General features: G+C 42.3%; 1 protein-coding gene across 43 annotated transcripts in view; it reads left to right on the top strand.

Annotated features, from left to right (window-relative positions):
• Positions 1–14,927, top strand: part of LRRFIP1 (LRR binding FLII interacting protein 1) — a 186,461-nt gene that overhangs the window by 94,354 nt on the left and 77,180 nt on the right. For all 43 annotated transcript variants that reach the window (XM_074264402.1, XM_074264400.1, XM_074264401.1 and 40 more), the window contains exon 2: positions 13,621–13,707. In XM_074264402.1, the coding sequence (XP_074120503.1) occupies positions 13,621–13,707 (87 nt within the window). The remainder of the gene's footprint in view (positions 1–13,620; positions 13,708–14,927) is intronic.

Raw genomic sequence — 14,927 nt, 5'->3', positions numbered from 1 at the left:
CAGAAATTGCTTATTCTAAGCAACAGCTTGAGGGAGGGAATGAAGGGCCGATGTTAGGACCCAGAAATCTGATCCATACTGATTTCTTTCTTTCTTCTTCTTCTTCTTCTTCTTTTTTTTTAACTAAAGCTTTTTATTTACAAAACATATGCATGGGTAATTCTTCAACACTGACCCTTGCAGAACCTTCTGTTCCAAATTTTCTCCTCCTTCCTCCCCAGTACCTCCCCTACAAAGCAGGTACTCCAATACATGTTAAATATGTTAAAATATATGTTAAATCCAATATATGTATTCATATTTATACAATTATCTTGCTACATAAGAAAAATTGGATCAAGAAGGAAAAAACTGAGAAAGAAAACAAAATGGGAGCAAACAACAACAGAAAGAGTGAAAATGTTATGTTGTGGTCTACCCTCAGTTCCCACAGTCTTCTCTCTGGGTGTAATTGGCTTTCTTTATCACAAAATTATTAGAACTGATCTGAATCACCTCATTGTTGGAAAGAGCCACGTCCATCAGGATTGATCATCATAGAATCTTGTTGCCATCATATTGATTTTTAAACTATGTTTATTTTATAATCTATTTTATGTTAATATGAGTTTTATTACATGCATATTACTTTTTTAAAATACATATTTCTTTATAAATCATGTTGGGGGAGAAAAAATGAGAACAAAAGGGAGAAAACATGAGAGAAAAAATAGAAGAAAAAGAAAAAAAGTGAATATAGCATATGCTAATTTACATTCAATCTCCATAGTTCTCTCTCTGGATGCAAATGACATTTTCTATCCAAAGTCTAATGGGATTGCCTTGGATCACTGAACTGCTGAGACGACCCAAGTCTTTCGTAGTTGATCAGGGCACAATCTTGCTGTTACTGTGTACAATGTTTTCCTGGTTCTGCTTGTTTCCCTCAACATCAGTTTGTATGAGCCATACTGGTTACAAGACTCTGGGTATCCGCTCTCCATACTGTTGCTGTTTAGTCATTTTTAGTCATGTCTGACTTTTTGGAGTTTTCTTGGGAAAGATCCTGGAGTAGTTTGTCATTTCCTTCTCCAGATCATTTTACAGATGAGGAAACTGAGGCAAATAGGATGAAGTGACCTGCCCAGGGTCACACACGTAGTGAGGCCAGATTTGAGTTCAGAAAGATCAGTCTTACCAACTCCAGGCTCTCTATCTAGTGTGCCCATAGTGTAATTCTATAAAAATATAAGTTTTAGGGAAGTTAATATATTGGGACAGGGATCCCTCCCTGAGAATTCCCAATGCTAATAAAAGCACTGGTCTAGTCCCTGCCCTGGCCTAAGTCTTATATATGGACATTTGCGTTTCAGAGAATTAACTCAAGAGTACTATTCACCTCATTTATTACCATGGAGTAAAGAAGCTGGAAAATGAAACATGAGCTATTAATTAGACTTTATGAAAGTCCTTCTCTTACAATGGAGGCAGGAAAGGGGGTAAGAGGATCCATTCTAAATCATGGAATTGGGAAACATCCCTTGAGTCAAGTCCCAGATGCTTCAGTTCAGTCCAGTTAGCCTCAGAATTCTCCAACAGATCTGGGAGTTTCCCGCTGGCCTCCCGGCCTTGCTGACAGACTGACCTCTCTGATTCCTGACCCTCATCCAGTCTGGGTGGCGGCCTCTTGAGTTCATTGAATTGACTGGGAGAGCTCTTTGACCTATCTACAGGAGCGACTTTGCCTCCATCGAGCAAAGCTGCCAGGCTCTCTTCGCTTGCTACTCTGAACATGAGCGATTCCCTTCATTTCTGCAAGCTTTCTGCGATTCCGAGACTTCTCGGGTTTCCTTTCCTTGTTTTTGTAACTCAAAGCCAGAGCTGTTTCGTGTTAGGTAAAAACACTGGGAGAAGCAAGAACTTGCCTTTTACAGCTAATATGCCCACCAGTGATCTTTCATTTCTGTCCTTAGTCACCATCCAAACAGCTGTTTTCACTTGCCTCCTTCAGGTGGAGAGCATGGGGAAATTCAGTGACCTTTAAGATGGCCAGCCTCATTGGAGTCTATGGGGAGATGGGCCATTAAATGCTACGGGCTGCCTCCACTACCTGGTGCTCGATTTAGGCCGAGGTTTGGTTCGGCCCTGGGGTTTGGGGGTGGGGGCCAGAATTCAGTAAGAAGCAAATGTGGCTTCCTTTTTTTTTTTTTTTTTTTTTTTTTTTTTTGCATATCAGTATGAAGACGTGCCTTCCCCTTGTGGAAGAATGGAAGGAGATAGGGGGAAAGGAAAGAAGGAGAGAAAGAATGGAAGAAGAAAAAGGCAAGAGACAGAGAGCTACAAAGAAGGAGGGAAAAGAATCAGATAGACAGAAACAGAGGGGAGGGAGGGAGGGAATAAAGGAAGAGAGAAAGACTTCCCTTTTCATTGGAAATAGTTTTTGTTCAGTTTGAATTAGTCAGGCAATAAAACTTGCTTGTCTTTGGTGAACTCTGGAAGAAAGAGGCTGTTTCTGGGGTCACAGGAAAGCAGGGTCTTTCTGTTCTCCCTGTCTGGACTTGGATTTCTTAGCTACAGCTACCCTTAATTGAACTAAGCAACAAGCAGAAATCTCTCTTTAAAGTCTAGCAATGTATAAACTCTGTTAAATCTACAATTAGTAATCAAGCATTGATTATTAATTTGCATTAATCCCCCTGAGGTGACAACCTTGTACAATACAATGGCCCTGGATATGTTGACTTTAGGGGGTGGCAGTGTTGAGTAGCTACTCCCATCATCCCCTTCTTCCATTGAGGGTAACCTCATTGAGGGCCGGGATGTTCATTTGTTTCTTTCCGATTCCCTCAGTTATATTTTTGTTTTATTTATTAGATTTTTACCTTCCTGGTCTTGCCAGTGCTTGTAAGCTAATTTTTGCCTTTCTATAAGTTTTCTATAATATAGCCATGAAGTAGGTTCCTCATATTACCAGAGATTCAGAGTTAGAAGGGATCTGAGTCCAACCTCTTATTTTTACCAATGAGGAAACTGAGCCCCAGAGACATTAAATGCCTTGCTCTAAGTCAAAGTAGCAGTGAGTGGCTGGGTCATAATTCTGTAACTGCACACCCAGTGAATGAACTCACCTGTTGGGTCCCAGTGGAATATAACGGTCTACCACTTCCCCTGTCTGTCTCTGACCCTCGCGTTTCCTTCTCTGTAAAATGAGAGGGTTGGACTTCTGATGTCTTTTCCAGCTGTCTATATCCTGTTTCCCCCACTGGGCCTCAGTTTCCAAAACAGTATAATGACTGGGCCCCTCCTAGCTCTTGATTGAGAATCCTAGCCTTTTGAAAAACAGATTTTCTTAAGGGAAAAAAAAATTTGGAATGGGCACTCTCCGGGATAGTCTGCTTTCAAAACCGTCTCTTATTTTAACTGACGCCAGGCTTGTTTTCTTATGAATCGGGTCTGTTGGCCTGACCTCCGAGTCCCGGCTTTCATGGATATGGGATTTCAAAGGGCCTTGCTGAAGTACTAATAATGTGAGGGATCCACTTCACCCAGATACTCGGAGCTTTTGTGAAAACCTTTTCTGCCCTTTTAAAGCCTGTGAAAACCCTTTGCTGCCCTTTTAAAGGCCGTATTCCAAGTGTTAGAGGCAAGGGGAAGCTGTTTTTCCTAATTTAGAATTCGGAAGGGTTACTGTGACCATTAATCTAGAATAAAGCCACACCATCCCATTTCTTCTCATCTCGAAGCCCTGGGCTCACTGTTCCCCTGGAGCCTTGAAGCAGAACTTGGTTGGGGGGGGGGAGGCAGCATCAGCTCCTCTTCTGTTCCATCTAGAGCTATTTTCTGGTACTTTGGAGCTACCTCAGAGATCCTACCATCGACCTCCCCTCTGTGCCCTGTTCTTTATGATGACCTGGACTCAGTCCCGTTGTTTCCCGTGGCCTCCTAATAAAGGTTCCTCACTTTCGGGATCACCGACCTCCTCCATTCTTTTGTGAAAACCTCTTCAAAGTCCTGAGATTGGTGGAATGGGGGTTTGGTCAGGTGGTATAACATATGTAAAGCCCTTTGCAATCCTTAATCTCTACATAAATGGTAGCCATTAATTCCAGCACAGAGCCTGGCCCATGGGAGGCACCTAGGAGATGCTGTGTTATGGAAGGAGGGATAGGGCCTCTGCTGGAGTGCATTGGCACCAACAGTCTACTGATACACCATGGAACAAATAATCGGAACAGGAGGAACGTTGGCCCAAGGCAAAGAAAATCAGTGTTAGTGGGGATAGGTTTGATTAGAAAAAGGGGAGGCGATGTAGAAGAACTATGGTGAGAACAACATGGAGGATTTTCCAGTAGCCCCATGTCATCCGTCCTCCATGTTTGTCGTTGGGATTATAATGGGCAGTTACACAGAAGGGTCGTTTGGCAGTTGTAGCAGGAAGCTGTGTGTGTGTGTTGTGTTGTGCTCTTTTTTTATCAATTATGTTGAGGTAATGAAAGCTGTTGGCTCAAGGAGACGTTCAAATTTGAAATGAGTGGGTCAGGGCTTAATGGAAAGAGCCAAAGAATCTGGAGTCAGGCCTGGGCTTTGAAGCGAAGCCACCTTCCCTCTTCTCTTGAGCAAACCTCTCGGAATGTTTTTTGGTTTTGTTTTTTTTTTCATCTGTAAAGTGAGGGAGTTGGTCATAGAGGAGCCTAGAACTCCTTCCCATCTTGATCTATTACCCAAAGCAGCTTCTGCTCTGTGAGCCTCAGTTTCCTCTCACGTAATAGAAGGGAGTTGTACTTGATCTCTGAGGTCCTTTACTGCTCTGATGTTCACTTGACCTTTGGGTCTCAGTTTCCCCATTTGTGAATAGCTGGACTTGCCGAGTTCCATTTCTGTTCTGGGAGCACCTATAAATGTGATCAGTGAGAATGAAGTGTTTTGGATGAAAGCTACTGTGTAACTTGCCGATTTACTTCCCTCGGTGAGAGCAACATGGCTCGATTTTGCCCCCTAAGTATATAAAATCGGGGAGTTCAAAACTGGAAAAGATGGTGCCTTACAGCATTTGATCATCATAATTGTTTCCCTCTACACACACTCCGCCCACTCACTGAATATGGACAAGGCAGACACAGCAGTGATGAGTTTCTGAGAGAATCAAAGAATAATAACCCATGGTTATGGGTTCATGGCTTGGGGTTGACACAGAACGCTTGTCTCAGATTGAAATCGGAGGTCGGAGGTGTTATGGGATTGGCCTCTGATCACACAACCAGAATGGATCCGCTTCTCTTTAATTATACAAGTGATTTTGGAACTTCCAGTTTACTCCAGAACTCAGGTCAAGCACCATTTCTCCATGAGGCCTTTTCTGATCATCCTCCAGTCTGCTAGCGTCTCCCCGCTACTAAGTTGCCTTGGGTTTCTTTTTTATATGATTATTTCTCTCTTTGTTAGAATGTAGGGCCATGAGAACAAGGATTTGTGTATTTGTATTCCCAGGTCATACCACTGTGCACTTATTAAATGGCTAGTGTTTGCCTTCATTAGACCCACTTCTATTCTCTGAAGTCATTATTTGACATTTTTAGTGGAACAGCACCATGAAGCTAGGCTAGGGACCCTAGATAAAGGAGTGCTATGACCCCTGCCCCAAAGTTTGCAATCTAATGGGATTATAGAAACTGGAGTAAGTTTGACGGGAGGTAGAATGTGATTAAGGTCCATGGACAGTCCAAAGTATATATTTGAGGTAGAAAAGATGGGATGGAAAACTTCCAGGAGGAGGCAGTATCTGAGTTGGGCCTTGAAGGCAAAGGAGGATTTTAGTGTACAGAACTTAGGAGAGTTGCTGCCCCTTGAGAACATGGCTGGATGAATGCACCCAGAAAGAAAGATGGCAGGTTAAGATGGCGGAACAATTTGACAGGGTAATAGATTGGGTTGATTCGACGTGAAGGGTCTCAAATCCCAAGCTAAGGAATGTGGGTTTTATCCTGTGTCCCTAGGAGGCAGTGTTGTCCATTAGAAAGAGCAGTGACCTGAAGTCAGAAGACTTGGGTTCCAAACTCCTCTTTGATTTTCATACTCCTTCTGTGACATTGGGCAAATGACGTAATCTTCCTGATCTTCAGTTTCTCCTTCTGTAAGTTGAGGAAATTGGCTGTGTTTATCCTTGATAGATTCATAAAAGAAAGGCCTAGGATCATATAGTAGAGCTGGCAGAGACCTTAGAAGCTATCTAGTCCAACCCTCTCTTTTACAGAGCAGGAAACTGAGGACCAGCAAGATCATGGGCTTTGTCCACGTCCAGCCGTTAGTATCTGAGATAAGATTTATTTTCCTCATCTTTCTGACTCGAGTCCAGCACTTTCTCCACCATAACTGGTGAACACTAGTAAGCAAGAGCTGGGGGTGGAGGAGAAGGCCTCACAGAGATGTGGGATCTGCAGAAAGTTCTCATGATCTGGCAATTCCTAGGGCATGGAGACCTTTTAGAGCTATTGTGAAAGCATCAATGGATGAAAAAAAACACATATTATTTTTTAAGCTCCCATTGTTTGACAGGCTCTGTACTATATGCTGGGGGTACAGACACAAGCAGGCAAGACAGCCCCTCTCCTCGAGAAACTTAGGGAAGAGGTGCTCTGAAAGAGCAACAAGTCAGCTGGTGATGTGGGGGACAGGAGACAGGATGAAAGGAAAGCTCTCATCAGATCAGAGCCTGGTCACCTCTGCTGAACTTCTGATTACTAAGAAGTTGTTTTTATTCAGTCATGTCCAACTCTTCACGCCCCATTTGGGGTTTTCTTGGCCAAGGCACTGGAGTGGTTTGCCATTTTCATCTCCAGCCCAGATGAGGAAACTAAGGCAAACAGAGTGAAGTGACTTACCCAGGGCCAAACAGTCAATGCCTGAGGTCAAATTTGAACTCAGCTCCTCGGGAGCTCTGTTTACTATAGCACCACCTAGCCATCTGTACTAAGCAGTATACAGCATAAGTAATAACCATTTATGAGAAGGAGGCCATGGAACCCTGCAACTCTGCCTGTGACATTATCTGGTTGATTAGTTGATGTTATTGATGTTCTGTGACCACCAGGTGAGAACACTGCCCTCCTTGAGATGGTCTGTGACCACCAGGTGAGAACACTGCCCTCCTTGAGATGGTCTGTGACCACCAGGTGAGAACACTGCCCTCCTTGAGTGATCACGGGTGAATGTTAATTAACATTTGATTTAAGAATTGTGTTTTGTGCAGAGTAGATGGCCAGGAATCAAAGTTAGCAATGCTGAGGTCTTCCTTCTAATCCTGTATCTTTTGATCCTCAGACGTGACATCTGTTTTAACGTTCAGTAGCATCACAGTTGGGGATGGGACAGAATAGACAGAAGCAGCCTTCAGCATCTTCCAAAGACAAGAACAGAGAGGGGTAGAAAAATGAAGCTTCGGAACACCTCTTGTCACCAGTCCTTCCGCTGGCTTTTTAAAACATCGTCTTCCTTAATCTGGTTTTTATTTAGCCTCCCCCAGGCCTCAGTTTCCTTATCTGTAAAATGAGGAAGTTGGACTACATGGTCCCTTCTACTTCTAGGGCCAGGATTTCATATATATGCCAGTTATTCCTATTATTATTAACATATTAATATCGTTAATTAGTAATACAGTGGCTTTAAGAATGACTTCTTCCTTAATCTGGTTTACTTCCGTTGTCTGTCCAAGCATTGATTGCCAGTGGCCCACTGAGAAAGCAGATTTCAGGGATGACTTTGGAGCTGACTTATATCTGCACTACAGGGCTTTGTATGGGTGTGGAAAGCAAGCTCGAGTCATAGGTTTATTTTCCCGTGCAGGCTGGTACATGAACAGAGGCCATCCTTGAGCCAGTTCATTCAGTCATTAGGACATTGCTGACATGGCAGAGTAATCTGGACTTGCTTGTATGTGCCCAAATATGGGTGTTGCCCTGGCTGAGACATGTACAGATAAAAGAGTTTAAATGGTTGCTTGAAGGCAGAGGCTTCTACACCTCTTCTGGGCTATGGACCCCTTTGACAGTCTGCTGAGATCATTCTCACAATTATGTTTTTAAATGCAAACAAAAATGTAGGATTATAAAGGAAATTAAAATATTAAAAAACAAAACCAAGTCTCCCACACCAGGCTAAGAGCCCTTAGTCTAAGGGGTTTGGATAGTGTGCCCAACCTGGGAATTACTGCTGCCTTCAGCATATTTGAACCTGACCTTGAACGTGATTAATGCTGCTATTTGACTTAACCTTTATTTTGAAGGGAATAAAAAAGACTTCAGTTCCTGTGCTTGCAACTCCAAGTTAGTCGTATTATGGAGTTTGACTTTTAATGTACAATGCGTAAAACCTCAGCATTACTGCTGAATGTGGCCAAAAAGGAAAAAAGAAAAGAAAAAAAAAAAAAAAAAAAAGAAACCAGTGGCAAAATGGCTTCTAACATGCCTGTTTCTTTCTTTCTGGAGACTATAAGCTCCTCGTGGACAAGAATTATACCTTTAACTATGGTATCTCTCATATAGCATCTAACAGCACGCTGGGGACATGGTACCTTTTGTGGTTGTTGTTCAGTCATTTCAATCATGTCCTACTTTCTATGACCCCATTTGAGGTTTTCTTGGCACAGATACTGAAATGCTGTCCTTCTCCAGCTCACTTTACAGATGAGGAAACTAAGATAAACAGGGTTGAGTGAATTGCCATGGTTCGCCCAGATATAAGGCTGGATTTGAATTTGGGTTTTCCTGGCTCCAGGCTGGGTACTATATCCACTAGGCCACCCAGCTGCCACTGTATTACTAATTAACGATATTAATATGTTAATAATATTAGAAATAACTGACATATATAATGAAATCCTTGCCCTAGAACTAGAAGGGACCATTTAGTCCAACTTCCTCATTTTACAGATAAGGAAACTGAGGTCTGGGGGAGGCTAAATCATTTATCAGTCACAAAATAGTTTGTCAATCATCTAGCAATTATTAGGCACTCACTGTGTTCCAAGCACTGTGCTAACTGCTAAAGTTACAAAGAGAGGGGGAAAGTCCCTCCTGTCATGGAGCTCATGTTTGTTGAGGAAATATCATGCAAACAACTATGTACAAATAAGATAGGCACAGAATAGAATTTTATTTTATTTTGTTGAAATTTCCAAGTTTATTTTATTTGAAGAAACAGAATAAGCAAGAAGAAAAACAGAAAAGCAACACAAAATTAAACAAAACATAAGAGCACATTGTCATATACCCTGGAAAACATCAGGAAGGATTCAAAACCTATAACAAAAAATGCCAATTTAAGAAAGCATATATATTAGTAGAAGAAATTATATTGAGTGTGTTTTTTCTTTACTTCTGTATAAACTGTTTTTTTTTGTTCTCTGCTGCACATCTTACTTTATTCTTTCCCCCCTTTCATCTCTCCCACATATGTATATACATACATTCACACACACACACATACACACACACATATACACACACACATACACACACACACACACACACACACACACACACACACACACACCAGATACACACGTCTTTCCTATCCCTGCTGACTTTTTCATTAAATTCTGCTCCATAACTTGGCTTACTATTACTTTACCTCTTCCTAGCCAGAGAGCCCTCCCTTGTCTTCTTGCCTAACCCTTGGCTTCCCCATCCACCTATTCCTCCTTGCCTTATTTCTTTATAGACTTTGGAGGATACTAGGTCCTTCATGGTATATATGTAGTGTTGTCTATTGAACCCATTCCCAATGTGAGTAGATTTTTAGAACTTTGAGCCCTCCTCCCGCCTTGAATGCCTCTGTATTTATTCTTCCTCTGCACCTCATTTGTATAACATGATTACTATTTTTATCTTTATTCTGTCAGTCTTTCTTTTGAGCTTACCCTAATGTTGATGTAAATCTTAAACATAAAGTATACATTTCCCATGTAAAAAAAAAAAAAACATAAATAATCTGTCCATGTTTAAACAGTTTGTCCATGTTGAGTTCCTTAAAATTGCTCTTTGACATTGACTCTTATATGTTAAATTTTCTGCTAAGTTAGGATTTGGTTGATAGGAAGTTCTAAAAATCTGTAAGTTTATTGAATTTCCATTTTTTCCTCATTTAAAAATATAGATAATTTTGCTGGATATAATATTTTTAGCCATAGGCCTAGTTATTTTGCTTGTCTATAGATATCATTCCAAGATCGGCTGTTTTTTATTGTAGCTGCTGCTAAGTCTTGTATAGTTCTAATTGTAGCTCCAGCATATTTGAATTGTTTTTCTTGTTTCTTGCAAAATTTTCCCTTTGATGTGAGGGTTTTACAATGTAGCAATAATATTCCTATGCATTTTCCACAAAGGCTCTCTTTGTGATGGTGATTGATGGATTTTTTCTATTTCAACTTTCCCCTAATGTTCTATCATTCCAGGACAATTTTCTAAGATTATTTCCTGCATTATTGTATCAAGGTTCTCTTTTTGGTCACAACTTTCTGGCAGTCCTGAAGAGGGGGCGAAACTGTTCCCTTTACAGAAGCCATGCTCTCTTTAAAATTATCACTAAACTGTTGTGTCTCCTTTCTGATCTCAGAGATCAGGATCTCCCAGACTCCAAGGAGTCTAGAGAAGGCCCATCTTCCCTGGATGACAGAAGCAATACTATTCAAGGGCAAATCAACTCCCATAGACCTTTCTGAAATCCTAAATTCTCATTCAATTGAGAAATCCTAGTCTGATCAGCTCAGGCTGTCCCAGCCCTGCACCAGGATGCCATATAGCAGGCTTCCTTGGGCTCAGCTCCTTGCAGAAGGCCTAAAGTAGCTTGCTCAGCTGCTAGGACTCTCTCTGCCCACTGAGAAGCCATTCTCTCAGCACCAAATTCCATTTTCCCAATAGGGCTCTGCCACTGTAGAAGCCAGTTTCTCAGCAAACTGATTTCTATCCAACAATAAACTTTCATTTTGCAATTAATAATTTGGGAATAAATGAATTCTTTCACTTTAAACCTGCGTCCAATTAAAAGAGGATTTTAGCAGCTCTCTCATTGCCACTAACCTCATCACCACCGGGAATTGAGGGGAGTCAGACTTCATCAGTGCAGTTCTTCTTATATTTTTTCTTCTTGATCTGTTCTCCAGTTCTGTTTTTCTTGTGAGATGTTTCACATTCTGGTCTATTTTCTCATTCTTTATAATCGGTTTTGTTATTTCTTGGTCTCTTATAATTGCACTGGCTTCCTATTGCCCAATTCTAGTTTTCAAAGAGTTATTTTCATCTTTGAGACTCTACCTCCTTTTCTAATTGGCTAATTTTTTTTCATAATTTTGTTTTTCTTGGATGGTTTTGTTTTGTTTTTGTTTTTGTTTTCTTTAGTTTTTCCTCAGTATCTCTTATTTGATTTTTGAATTCTTTTTTAAGTTGTTCTATAAATTCTGTCTGGGCAGGGAGCCATTTCACATTAGTCTTTGGGGTAGAAGCTTTTTTGACTTCATTGTCCTCCTCTGAAAATGAATCCCAGTCTTCCATTTTCCCCTAATATGTTTCAATGGTAGGGTTCTTTCTTCCTTTGCTGGTTCGTTTTGGGTTTTTTTGTTTTGTTTTTTGTTTTAATAAGAGGTATGAGTATAAGTACTTCTAACCATGGGGTGGGGGGATGATGCCTCAAGCTTCCCTTCAGTTCTTCACTCTGACCAGGAACCCTAAATCAAGAGCTTCACCCTTCTGCAAGTGCCCACAGTCCCTGCCCCAAGCTTCTGCACTCCCAGTGTGCTGGCTCTTTCTCCTCAGGGCCCAGTTCCTGCAGCATAGGTGGTCCTGGTGTTCAGCCAAGGTTCACTATGTCTTCCAGGACTCAAACCTGAGTCCAGGAGATGAAAGTCTCTGTGGTTCCTGATGAGGCTCTAGCCAAGTCAAGCTAGTCCAAGGCATCCCTATTGGGTGCTTATTTGTAGCTAGCCTGGAGGTGTCTGCACTTCAAGACAGGTTAATCCTGGCCTGGGCTTTCTTCAGATCTTGTCAAATTGTATCTGGAAGCCCCAAGTCATCTTGATTTTTCACAAGTCTGTGTTGACCCTGAGATGCAAATTTGTTCTAATTTTGGGGGAATTGGGAGAGCTTGAAATTTACCAGCCTACTCCGCCATCTTCCCAGAATCCTCCCAGAATACAATTTTAAAATAATAATAAGTAACTTTTATATAGCGTTTACAATGTTTTGGGCACTATGCTAATGGTTTTACAATTATTATTTCCTTTAATCCTCACAACAACCCTGGGAGATAGAAGCTATTATTTATTTATTTAGTTGGTTAGTTAGTTATTTTTGCTTTTTTGCTGAGGCAATTGAGGTTAAGTGACTTGCCCAAGGTCACACAGCTAGGAATTGTTAAGTTTCTGAGACCAGATTTGAATGCAGGTCCTCCTGACTTCAGGGCTGGTGCTCTATCCACTGCACCACCTAGCTGCCCCAATAAATGCTATTATTTTCCCCGTTTTACAAATGAGGAAATCAAGACAAACAGAAGTTCAGTGATTTATTCAGGGTCATATTGCTACTAGGTATCTGAGGCTGGATTTGAATTCAGGCCTTCCTGACTCCACTGCTCTAGCCACTGTACTGTCTCGCTCCTTCAGATTGGAGTAAACCCCTCATAAGAAAGGCATTAAGATTAAGGAGGACTGGGAAAGGCTTCTTACAGAAGGTGAGCCTTTGGCTCAGACTCAAAAGTATCCCAGGATCCCAGGAATCAGAAGTGAAGAGGGAGAGTTTCCAGGCTCCGAGGTCGGCCAAGGACAATATGGGGTCAGGAGGATCCTGATGTTACCAGACTGCAGGTGATGGGGAGGAGAGAGAGATGTCAGAAAACTGAACATCACTGGTCAGGAAGGGCAGGTTAGGGAGGACTTTGAAAGCCAAACGGGTCGAAGTTAATCCCTGGAGGGGGTAGAGAGCTATTGGAATAGAGAGAGTGACATGGTCAGACCTGTGTTTAGGAGGATCAGTTTAACAACCAAGGATCAAAGATAATTTGAACCCAAATTCTTTGTTTTAAATAAAAGCTTCAAAAAGGGAAAAAATGAGAAAGAAAACAAAAACAAGCAAACAACAAAAAGAGCGAGAATGCTATGTTGTGGTCCACACTCAGTTCCCACAATCCTCTCTCTGGGTGTAGATGCTTCTTTCCATTACAAGATCATTGGAACTGAAATTGGTCTTTTATCTGAGCTCTACGCCAATGGAGTGAGTTGCCTAGAAAAGTAGTGCCCTTGGAGCAGCCAGGTAGTGCAGTGGATAGAGCACCAGCCTTGAATTCAGAAGGAACCGAGTTCAAATCCGGCCTCAGACACTTAACACTTCCTAGTTGTGTGACCCTGGGCAAGTCACTTAACCCCAATTGCTTCAGCAAAAAGAAAAGAAAAGGAGTGCCCTCCCCTAGCAGAGGGGAAAGTCAAGGGAGGGATGCCCACCTCTAGGAGTTGGGATTAGCCACCTCAAAGATTCCAATTGTGACCACATGAATTAAATTTGGGAAGTGACCAAGTTTCAGCATTTGGTGATGTGGGTTAATGTTCTACTGGGAAAACTTCAATTGGACTAAAAATTAACTGTAGCTTCTCTTTTTCAGGCTGAAGCCCGGCTTGCAGCCAAGAGGGCGGCCCGAGCCGAGGCTAGAGAGATCCGCATGAAGGAGCTGGAGAGGCAGCAGAAAGAGGTAAAGAGCTTCTCTAAGAGCCGTGCTCACCCCCCGGCGGGGGGCACACTGTACAGAGCCCCCCTCTTCTTGCTGCTTCATTGGTCTGACCCAGTTGTGCCAGGATTTGGACTGAATTTGTTCAGTCTGAATTTCTGTGAAATGATCTCCAGGTGGACTGTGCCCGAGCCCCCAGGCAGTGGCTTAACTCTGAGCCCCCAGGTTATCCCCTCACACACAGCACCCAGCCGAAGGCCCCGTCTGGCCCCGCTCCCTCTCTGTCTCCCCTAAAAGGGGCGGCCATCCTGCCAGCCCCACGTCCTGTGGGCAGCCTTGGGGTGCCCTGGCCATTCCTGATAGAGGTGGTCCCCAGGAATGGCAGCAGAGAAGCACGCAGCGGCTGGCTCTCCTAAGTAATCTTGGGGGTTCTGGGGAGAAGCTGCAAGAAATGGGGCGAAGCCTGAAACGTTGGTTATGGGACTTCACTCTTGTTAAGGATCAGTCGGCCTTTATCAAGCGCCGTGTGAACATGTATATGTATGTGAGAACATACCTATACATGCTACACACGGACTCCTAGAAATCTCCAGGCACTTTTAAGCTCACACTTTGATTTACATACATATATGTTCATTTTTTTATCCTTTTTTTTAAATTAATTTTATAATTATAAATTGTTTTGACAGTATATATGCATGAGGAATTTTTTTTATAACATTATCCCTTGTATTCATTTTTCCTAATTATCCCCTCCCTCCCTCTACTCCCTCCCCTAGATGACAGGGAATCCCATACATTTTACATGTGTTACAGTATAACCTGGATACAATATATGTGTGTAAATCCACATACATATACGTTCATATCTGAATGTGCACACATATATATTTATATGTGTATGTACTTGTATGCAGGTCTGCTTATATTTCCTTCTTCCTCTCTCTCCCTACACACGTAAACACGTGCAGTTTTCCAACTGAGATTGGAATCAAAGGAAGGGAGGGGTGACAAAGGGTGTGACCTTTGCCTTGCTCTTGGGGAGCCCCCCCCGGCAGGTTACCCAACATTTGTGATGGTTCAGAGATGTCGGATTCTGTGACAGGGTGAGACTCTGGACCTGGGATGTCAGTGATGCAGGGAACTCCCAGAAGAGGAAATCCCCTCTACCAATGCAAGTTGCCGCCTTCTCTGCCACTGAGCAAATTCCCCCCTGGCCAAAGTCTGCAGAAGAAACGGTTTGG

This window comes from Sminthopsis crassicaudata, chromosome 4 (assembly GCF_048593235.1).
Source record: "Sminthopsis crassicaudata isolate SCR6 chromosome 4, ASM4859323v1, whole genome shotgun sequence".
In the NCBI taxonomy this organism is placed as follows: domain Eukaryota; kingdom Metazoa; phylum Chordata; class Mammalia; order Dasyuromorphia; family Dasyuridae; genus Sminthopsis; species Sminthopsis crassicaudata.
The sequence above is the reverse complement of the archived record's forward strand: the minus strand, read 5'-3'. Positions and strand labels throughout refer to the sequence as shown.